At 31.9% G+C, this 20,078-nt stretch overlaps 2 protein-coding genes across 2 annotated transcripts in view; both read right to left on the bottom strand.

Moving 5' to 3' along the window:
* The window catches only part of LOC132758669 (sushi, von Willebrand factor type A, EGF and pentraxin domain-containing protein 1-like), a 32,714-nt gene extending 26,561 nt beyond the window's left edge, over positions 1-6,153 (bottom strand). Inside the window, exons 1-2 of the mRNA XM_060750357.1 lie at positions 6,001-6,153; positions 4,975-5,140 (exon numbers count right to left, since the gene is read on the bottom strand). Of these exons, the coding sequence (XP_060606340.1) occupies positions 4,975-5,140; positions 6,001-6,114 (280 nt within the window). The 5' untranslated portion in view covers positions 6,115-6,153. The remainder of the gene's footprint in view (positions 1-4,974; positions 5,141-6,000) is intronic.
* A 3,724-nt stretch (positions 6,154-9,877) lies between these two features.
* On the bottom strand, positions 9,878-20,064 carry LOC132758660 (neurogenic locus notch homolog protein 1-like). The gene is made up of 16 exons (XM_060750349.1): positions 19,880-20,064; positions 19,322-19,552; positions 18,871-19,041; positions 18,153-18,377; positions 17,802-17,951; positions 17,399-17,623; positions 16,930-17,097; positions 16,469-16,696; positions 16,069-16,230; positions 15,496-15,699; positions 14,900-15,157; positions 13,890-14,081; positions 13,362-13,523; positions 12,574-12,597; positions 12,257-12,356; positions 9,878-11,698 (listed from the first exon to the last, which is right to left on the bottom strand). Exons 1-16 carry the CDS (start codon positions 20,040-20,042, stop codon positions 11,569-11,571), a joined length of 2,793 nt encoding a protein of 930 aa, XP_060606332.1. The 5' UTR covers positions 20,043-20,064; the 3' UTR covers positions 9,878-11,568.
* Positions 20,065-20,078: the final 14 nt, after the last annotated feature.

Raw genomic sequence — 20,078 nt, 5'->3', positions numbered from 1 at the left:
GAGACATGCCGGGGTGGAATTGCTGTAGCGCGACTGGATCACATGCCTTGTGGTGGATGTGAAGATTGTAAAATGGCCCATAACAAATGGGTCAAGTTCATCACAGATGTAGATGAGGTGGTAGCGTTGATAACCAAACCAGTGGAGTCTTCGGATTCCGGTTTAGGTGGCCAGCAGGGTAGCAGGTTTCTGTCATCTACGGGATTGATTTTCATGAAAACCAATCAGATGCAGATGGCCAACCGATCCTTGCCAATGAGGTCGGTGAAAAGGGTCAACAGTCTCTCTCTGAAGGCCAAATCTGAAGGCATATTCCGAATGTGTTTGATAGGTGTAAGCAATACGAACAGAAAGATTGGTACTTTGAAGCTGGTGGTCAGGTGGTTATTGGGGTTTAATAGCACATTGTTTGACCTCGTAATTTACCTGGAGTGTGCTGGTGTTCCGGTTTCTCAGGAAAATTGCACCAGTATTCAAAGGAAAGCAGCGAAGGAGTTCTGTTAGGTTCTTAGGGTACCATTGCCAAAAGATCTCATCCCAAAGGTAAAAGGTAATGCTGAGACAGTTTTGTTGCAGAAGAGCTGTCTACTGTCACTGGTTTCCATGCTGGAAATACACCAGGAAGACAATCTGAAAGCCATGTCCAGCTTGTCAGCTGAGGAGTACCAACTCCTTAGCTTTCCTAAAGTGTCTGACTGCCATTGAGTGTCTGGGTTTGAGGCTTGGCTGAAATTGGTACGGTTCAGTCAAGTAGGCCACGTTGTCCAGCCCTCTGGCATCATGGTCAAGTACCAGTACCGGTATGAACCGGGAAGCTGTGGTCTGCCCTTGGACTAGAGAGGCGTCAGTGCTTGGTTAACTTCCTGGAGCCACATACCCCTCCTAAAGAATAGGACGGGGAGGAGTGTAGTACCGTATGGTTCTGGTTACGGAAGTTGACGGAAGTTAACGGAAAGTTCCGGGCCAACCGGAACTAGTGTGTTAGGTCTGACAGTTGGGCGCCATATTAGTGTAATATATACTCAGAAGAATTCAGCAATTCCTTGCTTGACTACGATCCAGACGTGGAAGGTAAATCGAGTGTTTGTATTGTCAATCCCTTTATAATCAATCGCGACAGTTCTATAATATTATCTACGTTATACAAAGATCATGAATAATCGTTTGCTTTAACAAATTAAACAATAAATTCTTGAAGATGAAAAAATATACACCATGCCTATAAATAATTAGTTTTTATTCATGAAACGAAGTTGAGTAATTAATTCAAGCTAATCAAAGTAGCAAATTGTCCACCATTTTTTAAAACTGTGTATTGACCCTAGGAAATGTGCTTAATGTTTTTGAAAAAAAAAACGCATTTACTTTGTTTTAATAATCTTACATCTATCTAAGAGAATGGAAATTATTCGAGAAATTTTACAAATGATAGTGAATTGTTGGTAGAAGTGTAAACATTGGAGAATTTTTGGAAAGCTGTCTTATGAACGTTGGATGACTGCATTGCTTGTACACATTGTATTACAATTATTGCTTGTTGGATACTTTTATTGCTCCGCGCCCACAGGCGCCAAGATATTTGTGTTTACTTTTTCTTTGGCCTATGGGTCCGATTTTTGTCTGTTAAACCCTTCGATTTACAGCTAAAAATAATTTCGGAATTAAGAACTCCTTCCTATTTCTATTATGTAAAGACATATATTGGTTTCCCCTTAGGTGATTTGCTGCATGTCATATTAATGATTGAGAACGGGGACATATTTCACGCCTGACAGTACTGCTAGCTTTAAATAGCTAGATGACCTTAACATTGTGAAAGTCCGGAAATCTATTTATAAAAGTAAAAATGGTCATTTGTGTCGCGCTGTCGTAATAAATAACAACCAGGAAATGTAATGCAAACATATTCAACAATAAATTTCACTCTTTGCACTATAAATTTATCGGAAAAATTTAAGTAGGCAATTTTTCACGAATTGTTATACCACATCAGTATAATTTTGAAATTGCCTGTTCCGTAGGGTCTTTCCTGTAAATAACTCCTTCCTTTTACGGCCTGATTTCACTTCTGACATTCTTTGCCGTGAATATTTAAATCGAGCCTGATTTCTTTATTTTTTTCTATAAAAAGTTGATTCTATTTTGTTTGAAGGCAATCGGTTTTATGGTGGTTTGAGTGGAATGTTGATATATATATATATATATGCTCTTAGGTTGACTTTAATTTATTTATCCATAAAACTTTAATTTTTCAATTTCACAGAAAATGATCAAATATAATTGCACACTCTCCAATGAAAAAACTAATTTTCTTTCAGGCAATGTGGATAAAGATATCATCTTAACAAGTTTTGATGTTGAATCTGTATACTTAAACATTTCGCATGAACTAGGCCTTAAATCAATAGAATTTTGGGTTGAAAATCATTTGAACGTGATACATACTAGATTTACAAAGAATTTCATCATTTCAGGCACAGAATTCATCTTAAAGAATAATACATTCTTTTTTAATGATAAGTTTTTCAGACAAAGAAAAGGCACTGCCATGGGCACAAAATTTGCTCCAGTGTATGCAACACTTGTATTAGGCTATGTGGAGGAGGAACTGCTTTATCCCAAAATTGCAGAAATTTATAATACCAAATTTAAAATTTATATCATGAATTACTGGAAACGCTTTCTAGACGATATGTTTATTTTATGGCCTAAATCTAAGCACGAATTGAATTGCTTTAACATTCTACTGAATAACCTTATAAAGATTTGAAATTCACAATGGAAAACAGTATAGAGAAATTGCCGTTTCTGGATGTTTTAGTTAAATTAAATGGTGACTAAATAGAAACAGATATCTACTATAAACCTACTGACAGTAAACAATATATTTTATTCAACTCTTGTCATCCAAAACACACAAAACAAAACATCCCATTCTCACTATCTAGACGACTTTGTACAATTGTTTCAAATAGAGACATATTACATCTCAGATTAAATGAATTAAACAAATTCCTGGCTTCTTTAAAATATCCTCAGAAACTTATAGAAAACGGCATCCAGAGAGCTTTAGCAATAGAACAATCCGAACTACGGAAGACAAAACTAAAGACGGACGAGAAAGTCATACCATACGTGTCAACACATAATCCAAGGAATACCGAATTTTTCACAGTAATACAAGAAAATCTACCAATTTTACAAAATGATGAAATAATGAAAGGAATTATTGACAGAAGCCACATAATTAAAAGTAAAAGACAACCGGTTAAACTGAAAAAACTTTTGACCAGGGCACGATTTTCTTCAACACTGAGAAAGAATAAAATAAAAAGATGCAGCAGTTTAAAATGCGGCCTGTGCAAACACATGATAGAAGGAAATACATACCATTTCAAGAATGGCTGCGAATTTAAAGTAAAATTCTCAGGATCATGCGACATTAGAAACGTAATTTATGCATTGAAATGGAGAAACTTCAAATTTAAGAAAACATTACACAACAAACATATACGAAATCCAGACAATGCATTATTACCAGTCAGTCGACACATTGCCATTTGCGCAAAAGACATCACTCCAAAGTTTAATATATGCCATTATCACACACCCGTGCCGATTTTGCGACTCCGTAAAAATGGTATTGCACGGCCGTGCATATATTTTGACGTGACGTCATTAGCGTTATACAAACATAGTGTAAACACGCGCTTAATGTTAGCGTTATACTATAAATGCGTCAATAAAAAATGACTCTTATTTCACTTTAAACGGTCTTTATATTGGATATGTGATAAATAGAATATTAAATTCGTGTAAGTTTATTACTGAATTTGAATAAAATAATATTATGCTCGCCAGAGGCTCGCATAATATAATTTTATTCAACTCGTGCAATAAATTCAGAGGCGAGCATAATATAATTTTATTCAACGAGTGCAATAAATTCAGTATTGAACTTACACTCATTCAATATCCTCTAATCTATAAAATGCGAGAACCAGACACATTCAAAAGAAGAATGAAAGAAACTGTTTTAATAAACGTTCTTAAACCAGAATTGAATTCAAAATAACTTTGATATATATATAACAATAATATTATAGCTAATTATTATGTCCTTTTAAAACGTTATAAGAGTAACGTCCCTTTACACTGTTTTGACGTCGTTACCAAGCGACGTTATTAACGTCATTATCTTGAAGATCCCTTTAACGGGTAAACCGGTTGATATTTCTATTCAATTATTTATAACAGTTTTGTTAATAAACAATTGCAATGTGAACTGGAAAAGGCATCACTTCATTTTATATATATATATATATAGCGGGAAAAAAAGAATGAAGTGATGCCTTTTCCAGTTATATAATAATAATAAATATATATATATGTATAAGAATGTCTTTGAATAATGTTTTATCAGGTTAGGTACTTTCCGTGCATAACTGCAACTTACAAAATGTTCTTTTCATTAGAAAATGTGTAATTTTGATCATATTATTAACATGGAATAAATTGTCTTTCAAAAGTGTGAAAGTTCTATCCGGTAAGGTACTACTAATTATGCCAATGCTGTCGTGCATTACCGCGCATTTGTAAACCGCGCTTAAATATACTAAATGTACTAAACTGTTGCGACCTAAGAACATTTCTTACAATAAACAAAGCGCTTTATAATATGACATGATCATTTAACCTTGTTTTGTCATCTATGAAATTTGATATAAATAAATTCAAACTATTATCTAAAAATGTTGCATAATCTGTCCACTGAAGTTTGACATATCAGATAATCAGATAAATTCTACAACACAGGAAAAATTGACGTAACAGTATTCGGTCGCAATGGATGAAATATGTGGTCACTATGTATAGTAAGCATACACGTAAATGCAACATTATACCTGAATTCATAATAGAAGTTTAAGTGCGTATCGTCCCTCAGAATATCTAAGACAAAACTGAAAAAAATACCTGAGATAGCCTCGACCCACTCTCCATTAATACAGATAAGATTTGGTCCAGCTTCATTTACATGGAAACACAATGTGCCAGCGGGAACAAACATATCTACAATATCTTCGTCACAGTCCATATCGGAAGGCGGTATACATCCTTTTTGGTCCACATCGGTAGTGATCTAAGACAATATTTACAAAAAGTTATAAATGTTAGATAATGAAATAAGGTAAATAACCCTTGCAAGAAAATATCGTTTTGCATTTTGGGCCTAGATATTTAAGATTCAGTCAGATAAGAAGTCTTAAGCAGCGAGATTTAGAACTTTGCAGGCTCGATTGATAAAGCCTGTTTATCAACTGTAGTGTTTGGCGCAATTTTCTAACCACGTGCCCCATAGCAAAAAAATACATTTTAGAAAACCCGCAGACGCACTCATGTGGCCCGTCCATGTTAGCCAAAGATCGTTGTCGTACATTCGCACAGTTACAGAATATGTGTTTCAAAAAGAAGGCAACATATCCCAAGGGTGATAAAGCATGCAGTGTTCAAGTACTAATTATTTGAACTAAAATCCCACAAAAGCACTAATTGTGTAATGAACGATTGTCAAGGATCGTAGATATACTATCTCTGATTGGGTTTTATACAGACCGCATAACATGAAGTTGCTATTTTACAACAGAGAAAAGTTAATTTGAAGATTTCTTATTTCTTAATTTTATTCTTAAAAGAGTATGTTTCCTACAACCGCCTTATGACATTTTATCATTTTGTTTTAGAATGTTTGACCTTCTGCTATATAGAAAATATGAAACAAAAACTACTTGTAAAGAATAATAAAATCCACCATCAACACCCTAAATAGAATAAAAACTGAACAAGCAAAACTGAAAATACTGCAGTCTCGGTTGTTCGAGTCTGTTAATGGACAGTAGTGGTACTATTTTACTTCCACACAAACTATCAAACACTCATATTGAACATATTAAAACCTTTGCTATTGAGTTAAACCATATAACCTCATTTAAACTATATAACCTCGTAACTTTGTTCCATTGCAGCGATATTTTCACCGTGAACTTCATAATTGTATAATCCGATGAAAAAATAGAGTAATGATAGGATTAAAGATGTGTTGAGTGTTCGATGCATTTTCTGAGTATGGGATTAGTTGGAAGATGTTGAGATATTTTCATTCCATCCGCAAATACAACCTGTAATATTTTTTTCCCATCATGCATTAAAATAAACGGGATATAAACAGTGTCCAATGAATGCAGATCAACTAAACTCGGGTATTTCCCTAAACCAGGGATTTACGTTATCGCCTGCTATTGACTATTCAAACTGTTGAAAACTGTTAAAAAGCTTCTAATGGAATGAAAATGGTATTTGGAAGAGGAAGTTAGATTTTTATACATGCCAACCAACGAAAATTCAATATATAATCCAATCTATTGAAAATGAGTTTTATATTGATTTACGGATAATAAGCAGTTTGTGACCAAAATATTAATACTCGAATATCTGAAGAAAAAAAAATAACTACAGCAACAAAAACCAACAACAGCTGATGTACGTCTGTGATAAATTATTCATATCTAAATAAATAAAATGAAAACTATTTTATTTTTTATTTTGTAATGGTATCACAGCTTCATTAAAGCGTTTATATATCGTCTGTTCAGTTTAATAAGGAAGGAAAATTAAAAAAAGATATCGATCGCTATACTGCACTAAATTGACAATTTCTCCCCCGATAATATGCAATGAAACGAATATTTAAAAGGACTCCACTGAGGTTTTTTGACATGATGGAACTGAAAATATTTCTTCCAAATAAATGTACCATTTGATGAAGGTTTAGACCACTAATCTTTGTGCAAAGTTTTAGATCATTTGCGCATTTTGTTTTTCCAGAATAATTATTCAAATTGTAAAAAAATGACCCAAAATGAAAAGCGTTTAAACGCATTCCACTCGAATCGGGCTAAGAAAAGCATAAAGATAAGATTTTCAATTTATTTGAAAGTATATTTTTTAACTATATTTGCATATCTGTTTGTTTAAAGTGTCCAAGCTCATTTATGTAAGAAAGTCAAATGTTATGTTTTTAGGCTTTTAAACCTCAGTGGAGTCCCTCATACGTTAACAAAATTTGAAGTATATTATTTCATAATTTAAAAAGTGTACTCATCCAATACCTACAAAGAATATAAAGAAAAGGCAGTTAAACTTAATTAAATTGAAAAATATACGTTATTATTGATTTTCTCAAAGTTCAAATCTTTTATAGATGTTCGTGTCTTAAAATGATAAAATAGGGCGCATTTAACTTGCAGCACAGATTGTCTGCATGAACGTATTTCAAAATTCAATGTTTTAGACTAGATTCTTATACAGGTCTTACTCAAGTTTATGAATATTGGCATGCACCTGAGATGTCTGTAACTTACGTTTATTATAAGTATTGAGACTATTTCGTTAAAACTACAACTAAAACTTTACTATAGAAATGAGACGCTAAATACATGTTTTTTCCAATAATTTCTATTACAGGATGTGATGTTTGCTTGTTTTAGATCAGAAAGTTCAATTTTTACGCACATGTATATTAAAGCTATAGAAGAAGAAGACGAAGATGAAGAAAAGGAGGAAGAAAAGAAGTTATTTAACTAAGATATTTACATGTGTCTCATCAAACATAATTATATACTAAACATGGCAATTAAATTGTTCGTTTTTGTTACGGATGGCACATATAGAAAGAAAATCATGTCAAACAATAAAAACAAAATTTTCAAATATTATGCAACATTATTGTCTAAATGTATTAAAAATGCTAAGCATGTCATATATGTTACGTTTCTTTTTCTTCAAATCATTGGCTGAAACAAGACTTTCAATCGACACAGAAACGAAATCATTTCTATCTGTTCGTTCTCTCTTGAAATATTTCAAGTATATCCAGTTTTAATTTGTAAAGGATTGATATAATATTTGCTTCATTTGCTTTTATCGGATTTATTGCAGAACTTTATTTTTTGATTGGCATAGATTCTTTTCAACCCAAAATTATTTTTGGCCCGCTTGTACATTTAAATGTTCGTAAGGTATCGAAAATATGTAAATGAATCGATGGCTTGAAATTGCGTGAACTCAGTCTTCTTTACGACAATGCCATGCATAATTCTTAAGGTTTTATTCCTTTCCTTGGGTTATTCTTAATCATACTTGATTAAATCCGCACTCAGCAGTTTCCTTTTGACGTATTTATGATCATATTTAATCAACCTTTCTACAAATTATGCAAATGGCTGATCCGAAAAAAAAAAGCTTCATATCTTAACCAAACAAGTTTGCATGAAACGATTTATCGTTTTATTTTCAGTACCTTTCATTCATGAACATATGTGCCATTAATATGATTTGATCTATCTTTTTTATGTTTGCATAAAGACAATTTTAAAATATTTGTGACCGTAAATGAAATATTAACTATTTATAACATTTGAAACTGGCAGATAAATTTGAAACGGTTTTCGAAACAATTTTGATGCAAGTTTTTTTTTATATTTTGTATGTCTAATATAGAGGATTAGTTAAGTGGTAATTTTGTTAGCGACCGCTTTTTCCAGTAGTTCAATATTCATTTTGTTGGACCTGCATACATCCTCATCTTCTTGATAACAGGTATAAACGGAAGAAAACGTTTTCACCTTGTTTCAAGGTGACAACAAATCATAAAAAATGAGAGTCATTAATAATTATAGAGATTAGATAAGGGCTAGATTATCACCAGTACAATATTGAGAGATGTTATTGATAATTTTGTAGTCAAAATGGTCGAATGTTAACACAGCGGAGACAACATTCAAACAAACAGAACTACTGAACACATAATGTTCATCGAATAGAAACGTGGTAAAATACGGCGAAAACAGGAAAACGGGACCGGGATGAGAGTTAAAACCTTAATTTATGGACGAGATGAATAGGTTTATATTACGCAAGCCTCTGGCAGGAATAATACGAGGGTTGTCCAAAAAATTTGTGCACTGCAGTTATTGTCGTGAGAGTTATTGATAGAAAAACATGAATTATATATCACTTCAAGGGGAAATCTGTCTCAAATAATTTAATTAAAAATATATATCGGAAGAAATTCTATATTTCGGTTCTTTAAGAAATTATTTACGGATTCTCTTGCCGTTTGTAATATCAAAATTACCAGTGATTATATGGCCAAAATCCAAATTACAGAATTTTGAACTTTTGCAGTCTCAACCAGTTGGTGTATTAGTCTTTACGTCTAGGTCTGAGACAACTTTGTTGAAATTGAATATGGTATTTCTGACAGTCAATTGATATTTTTAGCAAGTTATGGGAATCTCAGTGTTTTTGAAATATTTAGGAATCGAGTCGGTACCGCGTTTTTTATGAAAAATACTAGGCATATCGATGAAATCAATACCTTTGTTTAGAAAAGTAACTTTAAGAAAGTGCCTGTCATGTTCAGCGGTGGTGTCGATACGAGGTCTTAATCTATGCTGTGTAAAAGTTTGTATAAGATAGGCTGCAAAGGATCGGTTTCAATAACTAAGCTATCAGCTCCTTTGTCTAAAATTTTAAGAGTCCGAAAAGAAAGAGAGATAAGACATGATAACATAGCATGTCTACCCGCATCAAGATGTTATTTAAATCGGATACATAGTTATTTTTTATCTACATTTTTATGTATTCCATAAATCGAGATTCCCGTTTCCGTATGTTAAGAAATATAAAAAACATAAATACTGGAATCTTTAGAAATATTACCTTGTTGAAAGATATTGCCATAAAGGCCAAGAGGAAAAAGGGTTTGTAAATGTTTAACCCATTTTAATTCAGCTAAGTGTCTGGCTTTTACTTTAAAACTAAACGATGTATCAGAATCGTAAATATTTTTTTTCAATTGGCTGAATTGTTATATGTTTAAAAGAATGGCCGACCATTCTAAAGTGTTGATACAAATGAGTAGTAAATTTGTTTCCCATTTTATAGAAGTGTTTTCGGAATCTAATTTTCCGATGCATACAAAGGAACAATCCATGCAGTTCCTGTACGGCATGTGAAGTGGAAAATGTTTCAACACGCTCAACGTCATAGAAAATACTCATGCTTTATTAAAGTAAGCTCGCATGTAGAAAGACCGTTATGACAAATAAAATGTCGAAAACAAGAAAAACAAAAAACAATCGAAAAAAACAACAACAACAAAAAAAACAACAACAAAAAAAACAAACAAACAAAAACACAGAAATACATTTCAATGTAATTATGTTAACAAAGATAAAAAATAAAATAAAAGTGAAACAAAACGAAAATATAATTGTCTTCTGTTATATATTGTGTACTAGAGAAATAAGAAATATATCGCTAGCAGCCAAAACATTTTATATAACATCGATTGTGTCTTACGCGTCTGTAAAAATTTACAATGTACTGTGCAAATTTTGATATTACAGGCTAGACTATATTTTGATTACACTTTGTTTGACTGTTTTAATATGAACTTGTATTCCGTATGATGAAAACATGACTGTATAACAGAAAGCAGAAATCTTTTAAAATGTTTATTTTATTTTACTCGCAGAAGTATTGTTCATATTAAGGTACTACTGAACTAGTCTAATTTTCAAAAGTTTCACGTCCTTTACTTCTTCTGGAATGATGAAATAATTGTAACATCAAATTGTCTATAACATTGTTCGAAATGATATAAATGAATGTTGTAACTGATATATATTAGCTAACATAATATTGTTAAAATAATGTAAGTTTTACAATAATATACAAACCGTATAATAAAACTGATGTAAAAGTATAAACCACATAAATAAAATACTGATTATGCTATGATCAATTCAAACAATTGTTTGACTTGATACCATGAAAGGTATTTATTTAAAACGTTATTGAAAATTAATCAACCAAAACGTAATATCCGCCCCCTCCCCTCCCCCAACCAAACAAAAATTAAAAACAAAACAATGTTGAGATCTGTTATAGGCCGATTATACTTCAGAAATGTCTATTATCAAAAGCTCTGACTAATTAACTGAACGTTTTTCTTCAGAAGCTCTGTGGCAAATCGTACAATCATAGTGATCAAGTAGTTTGTACAAATACATCTTTGTTTATATTTTGCTACTTTTATAACAATCTATTTTACACGTTACGCTATTTTCTTCAGGTTACAAACATCTAAATGCCTCTAACGCCTTATTTTAAATGCTTAAATTTCAGTGTCCATTTTAAGAAACAAAAATTTATTCGTTTTTAAGGCATAAATGAATTGTACGATATAAGATTATGAGAATTATTCATCTACATAAAAACGATACAAATTATAAACAAATACATTTACGATTGTTGAAATAATAAAAAATCCTAACATCAATACCCGCTACACATTAATTTATAATTATAATATCTTAAAATAATCACATGGTATTGCACACTTACGCATAGTCATTAACTGTAATATATAAACTGTTAACTCTTATCAATATCATGTGTAACTTTATATCAATATCCTGTATTGCTTGAGGTATAACTGTTAAACTATTCAATGTCCGCTACAGATATAGGTATATGTGATGTACTCTGAATGCTGGTAGATGTTTTCTGTCTCTCCAGTTTCTTTTCATTCAGTGTTACAGTTGAATTGTTGATTCTGTTTTTCTTTTGAACCCTGTAAGAATAAATCAGTTTTGTAAAGCCTCAGATATAAACATTGGGTTTATTAACCGTATACATCTATCTTATTTGGAGTTAACCACTACTAATCAGTTTATAAACCGAAATTTCATAGTCATATATTGTTTTCGTCGTTTGGGCTCATTGGCCACACTTTTTTTAGTGCTTAAGATGGAAGACTGCAGGAATGTAAGAAATAATAAAAAAGTTCGTCATTTATCAAGAAACACCTCAATGGAACAAAGTTTGCAATTTTTTACTTTTTTACTTTATTGCCCTAGAGGGATCTCTTTTTCTCCGAAAGTTCTTTAACTTATTATCATTAATTATCATACGCTAAGTATAAGGCATTCAAAGGGTCAATCTCAACGATTTTATGATTACCATATAACATATGCACATACATTATCATGGTAGACCTCTCGTTCGATTTGCATGATATGCATTATACGAGGGGTGATCCAGAAACAACTGGATTTACTATTTTATTCATCAGGTTCCGGTAAACATATCAAAAACAGCACATATTGCCAAGCGTCATTTAATAGCCTACCTTTTCATCTTGATTTTGATTCCGATAATAACTACAAGTATAGCAAAAATACATCCTCCTACTGCTGCACCAATTATAACATCTATATCGTCATTGTCACCTGAAGATTTGTAAGAAATAATTTAAAGATTGAGTATTGAATTTAAAGACATATATCAGATTTTGTAAAAAGCCCAGCTGATCAATTCATTTTTTTATATAACACCTAAAACTTTTCCATTAATAAGTTTTTGATTCTATTACGGTTTGTGAGTAGTTTATAAAGACATTGCCTAACCAAGCCCTCTCATTATTGTTCTGACAAAAAATATTCCTACCATTGTTTTCTGTTTCTTCTGAATCTGAAATAAAAAAATCGAATTGGATAATAATGAAGATAAAACATACAAATACGGCTCCAAATGTCACAAATTATAAAACATAATCAAACCCGATCTAATGCTATGACGAACATGTTTTAAGATGGAAGTCTAGATGACATGGATGTGAAAATATCTAGATATCCGAAGACAAGCTAATGCACATACTGTCTTGTTATATGGTCTCGAGTACCACTTGAAGCAGTAACTCCTGCATATAATTGCAAGACATTTCATGCTCCTTATTATGTTATATACTGGTTACTATAAAACAGTTAATGTAAAATAATACAAATTCTGCCGATAACTGTAACAAAGGACTTTCCAATATATACGACCCATATCTTAATTGTAACACGGCGCATATCTTTTGCTTATGGTCATTGTAGCTCAATCTATGCTCATTAATTAATACATTTTTGCAGGCAAATATTACTCACTTATGTCCAACATTACTAGTTCTAAAGGTAAATGTCACACAGCTTATGTCAACTAGTATAAGATACTTGGCTAATTGTAGCACTGTACATTTATCCTATTTATAAAAAGTAATTGTAACAAAGTCCAAACCAAATACATGAACACAATTGGTAGTTGTTACATTGTTCATGGTAATAACACGAATAAATTAGAGTTTAATTTAAAAATTTAAAGTATTATAATGAATTCGTTATTTGAAATTATTTAATATTTCTATGTAATCAATTTTCAATAAATTTTATACTCCTCCATTTTGATTGACTTACAATAGCAGTCGTACTGATCGTAGCTACCAGTGATGTTTGTCGTGTAGCCATCTGGACATGATACACACGAGCTTTGGGCTGCGAGTTCCTGGTAAGTTCCAAATGGGCACGAGATACAGTAACCATGTCTAGCATCATACATTGTGCCGGGAGAACAACCAACTGTTCAAAATTCATAATTACGATACTTTTCAATACTATGTTCTATTGTCATATTTAGAAATAGTTATTCTTTGAAAAATGTTTATAGGGTAAAGGCATTTATCATTTTAAAAATTAAATGCTATAGGATATGAAGGTCTCAAATAGAAATAAGTTACACTAGCTTTTAGTACGAACAAATTATACAGAAAAACTAATATTAGAAAAGCAGGAATTACGAATTTAGGATTTCGCTTTCTATCTTCTACTTTTTTGTTATATTTAATCATTACTTTGGTAAATATAGAAGGTTTTCCGGAAATAAAAACATTGATGGTGTGATAAATCAAAGACTAAATAAATGTGTTCGGTATAAGTAATTAATACCGCAAATGTCATTTTCATCCTGTAAAAAGTATCCACTACTACATTCAAGACTCGCTTCTTTGGTTATATTTGCTGTATCTGCTACATATGTAACACCATCTATTACAACTCCCAACCAGTCACCAGAGTTTGTTGATAATGGTGAAAGAGAGTCTTCAATTGTATCCCAGTAGTCTGTCATATTGTTGTTACCTAATTTAAAGAAACAGTGATGTTTTACTAAATGTATATTTTGATCTCATTGTATGTTCAACCAATGAAGCAATTATTTTGATGTGAAGACTTGACTTCCATCTTTATATATCGACAACGTCAGTAGAATTTTTAACTGTTTATAACAAGCAAATGTTAAATTTTGATAAAAATATGTTTACATACTGCATTCAACAAGATCTTGGTTAGTATTTGTTTTATTCCTCTTTTATTTAATCTCAGACATATATTTTAAAGATATACATGTACTATGCTCATATTTGGGTAAATACTTTCATTGCAGAAATATTCAACTCTATAAAATTTTTACTGGATATTAGATCTAATTGAATAAGAGAATCGATATACAATGTTATGGAAGCAAGCTGCATCCCCTTTTACTAATTAAATCAATAAGGTCCTTTCTTACAAAAGCCCCAGTTTTTTTAAATACAATATGAAATTATAGTATCCTTAAAAAAACTGGCAGATTTTTAAAGGACCAACTTCTCTTGTCCCGTAATAGGGAACGCAGCTTCCTTAACATAGTTTTTTCTTTATTCTCAAATTGGACATATTCAGTAAGAAATTCTGAGATTTCAATAAATTTCTGTGATAAAAATATTTTACTCAAGAATAGCATTGCATATCTTTAAAGTGTAATATACCTTCTCTACGTGTATTCAAAATAAATAAAAAGGGAATATATAGTAAATATCGGTATTTTCAAATATCAAACATGAGCTTAATATATCATTTTATGTGAGATGCATACACATAACTGATTTAGTTACATATACTGCTATATTTAATATTACCAGAGTCAGTTCCATTGTCGAACTCAAACGTAAAAGTGAATGCGATTTCGCTATTATCTGCGGTTGTTTGGCGCCTTTTTCTGTTGCCACATTGAGTAACGTCTGCATTGGCTTTACAGCTGATCCCACGATGACAAACAGAACCAGACACGATATTTCGCACACCCACTTCGTATGCAGACGATTTTTCACAAGAAATGTGCGGGGAAATCCGCATTGAAGCGACAGCATTTATGCGACGTGGCCTAACGGATTCCCCTGTAAATACAATAAGAAATTATATGTATATTCGAGCTTGTCGGCAATATAATAATGCTATAGGTTGTTTGAAAATAATTAATGAGATTAAACTATAACTTCAATTGGTTGGTAATATCGGAATGATACAATAGATTTAACTCTAGACAACATACACCAGGTGGATCAAGACGTTTGAAGAAAATTTAATACCGTATTGTTTCAAATATGTAGACTAGAAGCGGCTCTAGTATACTAATGTATATTAAAAAACATTTTAATAACAAAAGGTTTTGAAATCTTTATCATGCTATTTACAGTTTGATTTATGTGTTTATGTAATATGCATATTTTCATACTTGTACATGATGGCGAAACATCAGTCATATTCCAGGTATAGAACGAGAACGGACTGCATTGATAAACAACTGTCCAGTTCTCTGAGCTATATGTACTGTTTGGTGGAAAATATCCAGGAAGACATCTCAGTGTACAAGTAATGACCTCTTCAGTTTTTTCACACGTTTTTACCATTCCATATGTCCTTTTTAACACCGGACATACTGTTAGTAGAAATGAATTATAGATATTGAATTGTTTGCAAAACAAATAAGAGATTATTTTTTTTGTCGAGAAATAAAAAGTACAATTATGTGTTGTTGAAAAATAAAGAACACAAATATGTGCTAGAAAATCATTTTGACCAAACATTTAATGCCTAAAGAAAAAACATAAATGAACCGAATATATACAGTTAAAACACTGGTGAACTAGACTAAGAAATAGAATAATGTAACATGTATCCATATGACTGACCTGATATTCATACATGTATCTCTTTATTCGTATTTAACGCATAAATTGTCCATATAGGAAATATATGAAAATGTAACTATTTTGCTTAAATTATTTCACATATAATCAAATCTTACTTGGACACGAATCTTCATCACATACTCTTTCCTCTGTGTTATATCCAGAACACTCATTTCCATTGGTACCAAGCTTACATTCCCTTTGGCGACTTTGTACTCCCTTACCACATGTCACACTGCACGAGCTCCATCCTGACCATGGTTCCCAAACACTTTTGTCTTCAATTTAAATTAAACAATAATTAAATATTATTTCCCATGGATCTAAACATGAAGTATAAAGGCATAAAATGTCACTGTTAATTATCGCTAGCAATAAAGGCTTCGAGAACATCTTCTTTTAATTAGTGTTTCATTTTTAGTGATATAGAATTATCGTTGCAAAATACATACATGCTTTTAATGTATACAAAAAGGAAATGTTAATGCATACTGACTAGATAAAGTGTTTACACACCTAGTATGATATCACACGTAGATCCACTGAAGCCATTAACACACGTACAGATAAAACCGTCGGACATGCTTACACAATTACCAGAGTTTCCACAAGGGTTTGGTTGACAATTATCAGGTGCTAATGAGCAATCTAAACCTGTGTATCCGTCTTTACATTGGCATTTATACCCAGTACCATCAGATATACATTTGTGTATGTCTCCACAAGGATTAGATGAGCATGCATCTAAAACAGGCAAACAATCAATCTGTCAACAATCTTTCTTTGGAGAATTTGATGTCTTGCAAATCGATTTTAGAAACATGTTACCATATATGATATATATTATGCTTAAAGATAACTATCAGCTTAAGTAGTTTGAAAGAAAAAAACGTGTCTTTTTACACTTTTTGTAACTGACACTTTTACCGATCACGAGACAAGAGTTTGTATATTAATTTAAAGTTTAAGAACGGTACCATAACAGTCTGTATAACATGCTTCGGTTTCTTCTCCATCTCCGTCACATGTTTCACCACCTTGTATAGGAGGTGGATTATCACACATTCTGTTTCTTTGTCTTTGTCCTAAACCACATGTAGAATTACACACAGTCCATTCAGACCATAAACCCCAACCAACAGTTTCTAAACAAAACAACAATAACATTCATTAAAACATGTGTCAGAAATAATTTATTCTAAAAACAGACACAACCTACAAAACCTATCGATTATTAAAATATGACAATCCTCGTACAATAATGAAATTATAAACGTGTAATAAAAAGCGTAGACATTGTTAAATTTAAAGAACTTTTTTCTTATAATTGAATTTCAATGTAAGATCAACCCAACACTGTTAAGGAAAACAAGTATAAAATAGAGCTTTTATTTTCCTACATGATATGTTTTCGTAATAACTACGATACAAATATATTAAACAAACCTTCTAGAACATTACAGAGATGTCCATTATATCCTTCATCACATAAACATTCATATCCGGTTGCTTTATTGCTACATTGTCCGTGCTCACAACTATTTTCGTCACAAAAGTCTACAGGAGTATCACATCTTACACCGGTAAAACCAGCATCGCAAGTACACTTAAATCCATCTTCACTTGATATACAAAGGTTAGTACCACAAGGCGATGACTGGCAGAAATCAACTGTGTAAAAAAAGGTTTCGTCGTTACTGTATGCTTCCCTTATTTTTCAAAGGAAAATTAGTATTAAAGTTTATTGTCAAATAAATTAATATGATTTATTGATCACATTTTAAACAACAGAAAGTAAGATAACCAAATAGCTGTTTTCCTTCAAAATAGCGATAAAAATATTTCTTACCTGCACAAGAAGCGTTATTACACAATCTTGACTCTATATGCTCATTACAACTGATATTGTGCGCACAGACACGTGACCTGATAGAAACGCCGCCACCACAGGTAACTGTACATTGTGACCATGAGGTCCAGTATGATGACGAAACAGTTTCTTAAACATAAAACAAAATTAAATTGAACGCTTTTCCATTTATTTCAGAAGAGTATAAGAACAAAATTTACATGGCATTTGATTCTGTCTAGTAAAATATACTTACTTAAAAATTACTATCAATTAAAATGATAGTTTGACAAATGTGTTAAACGCAGGAAACGTTTCAATCAATTGATATGCATTAAATTACAAATTTACCTTCATCACATAGATTCCCTTGAAATGATTCAGGGCAAATACAGGTAAAGTTGTTCGCTCCATTTTGACATGAACCTCCGTTTTGACAAGGATTTGGTTCACAGTGGTCAATCGGGGTTTGGCATAGATCACCAGTATAGCCGGGACTGCATATACATAAAAAACCACCTGACTTCTCTACACACCTGTGTGTTTCACACGGATTGCTTAAACACGGACTAGTAACTGAAATAAGAAACAACCAAAAATACATCAATCTTTTAAAACAATACTAACATGTTGTGGAAAAAATGTTACAAAATAATAAATATCGGAATGATATAACCTTCGTATTGTAATGTATTAAATAAAAAAATTGAACAAAGTAAACATCACACGAGGAGTTTTAATATTCGAACCACTAACATTGGTTTGTAACAATTTAATTTCCGATGAAAAGAAATCCTGGAAGCAATATATTGAGTACACATTATTTTCATTAAATAAATATTCACGAATATTTTTAACAATTTTTATTCTTTTTTTCACGAATTGAATTTATATCTTTATAATTATGTTATTGTTTTTTTTAATTATTTTTAAAACTGATTATTTTTATGCATTTACGGCAGAAAATCTTCACTTAACTTAAGATAAATGTCTCTTATAAGGCGACAAAACCGGACGAATTATCGCTAAAAATGATGTAGACTAACAATAACTATAATATAAATCTTACTATTGCATGGATCTATATTACACTGAATCTGCTCCATCACATCACCAACACATTGTTTGCCATATTGCCCTGGACTAGGATTATCACATGTTCTGTTTCTCTGCCTCACACCTCCGTCACAACTTGATGTACATTCTCCCCAGCTTGTCCAAGGACTCCATCCACCATTTACTAAATTTCATCAATTTGTGAAAATCAATTTTGTTTGCTCGTGTAAAAATGAAAATGCTTCCAGACTTAGCTTCTATGCAAAATTTAAAGTATGTAAGAACTATTAAACTACTGTTTTGCGCTCATCACTAAATACGTACATGTAAACTGTAATTTATTGACAAAATATTCAAATATGTTCATATATCTCTTTTGAATTTTGAATAATCAATAGCCATGACTTTCTACTCTTGCTATTCAAAGTATAATAATTTTGAAGAAGAAATTATATTTTTGTTACTTGGTGGAGTTTGACAAAAGATTCCACGATATCCAGGTTTGCATAAACATGTGTAATTATGACTGCCACTAAGACATGTTGCATCATTTTGACACTCATTTACTTCACAATTGTCAGGTGGTAATTCGCATCTTGTTCCCGTGTATCCACCAGAGCACGTGCATAGAAAGCCAGATTGTGTGTTTGTACACAAATGTTGGCCACATGGATCATCAGCGCAGAAATTGGTAGCTGAATAATTATAATTAGTTACATCGCTAGTTTGCAGAGAAAGTAGTATATAATGATTATTAAGTATACAAGTAAGCTTGTCCATCAAGGGTAGGGCATCACGAAATATCCAAACAAATGACTTTCTGATTATATTGTATGTTCTCTAATTTCATTTTAATGCATAAAATTCGCCCATCAAAATATTTGTTTAAGTATCAATCAAACGTGATATGCTTAGTTCATGTCAAAACACTTTGACAGATGCCAGTACATAGATAATTATATTTGGACTATTTATATAGTAAAATAAATACGTTAATAAACAAAAGAAGTATCAAAGTTTACCTGCACAAGAAGATGGCTCAGTCTGAACTACAGAATTGCCACTAACAAGATCGTCCGATGTAAAGTCAGCTGCTGATATATCATATCCACATGAAGATCGATGATTTGTAATCCCATCAGCTACCAGGACATGTCTATATATAGCCAGCGAATTCAAGAACATTTCTGAAGATATAAGTGATGGTAAAGGAATGGAATA

Source organism: Ruditapes philippinarum, unplaced genomic scaffold, assembly GCF_026571515.1.
Source record: "Ruditapes philippinarum isolate M1 unplaced genomic scaffold, ASM2657151v2 ctg1726_1_1_1_1, whole genome shotgun sequence".
NCBI lineage: Eukaryota > Metazoa > Mollusca > Bivalvia > Venerida > Veneridae > Ruditapes > Ruditapes philippinarum.
Note: the sequence above shows the minus strand (reverse complement) of the source record. Positions and strands in the feature narration are given on the sequence as shown.

Bases quoted from the DNA above. Each gene is read 5' to 3' on its own strand.
- LOC132758660 (XM_060750349.1), bottom strand. From the start codon at position 20,042: ATGTTCTTGAATTCGCTGGCTATATATAGACATGTCCTGGTAGCTGAT. The intron at 15,158-15,495 runs GTATGAAAATAT...TTGTATTTACAG, and splicing joins TGTTTCGCCATCATGTACAA to GGGAATCCGTTAGGCCACGT. The intron at 11,699-12,256 runs GTAGGCTATTAA...TTATTCTTACAG, and splicing joins ATCAAAATCAAGATGAAAAG to GGTTCAAAAGAAAAACAGAA.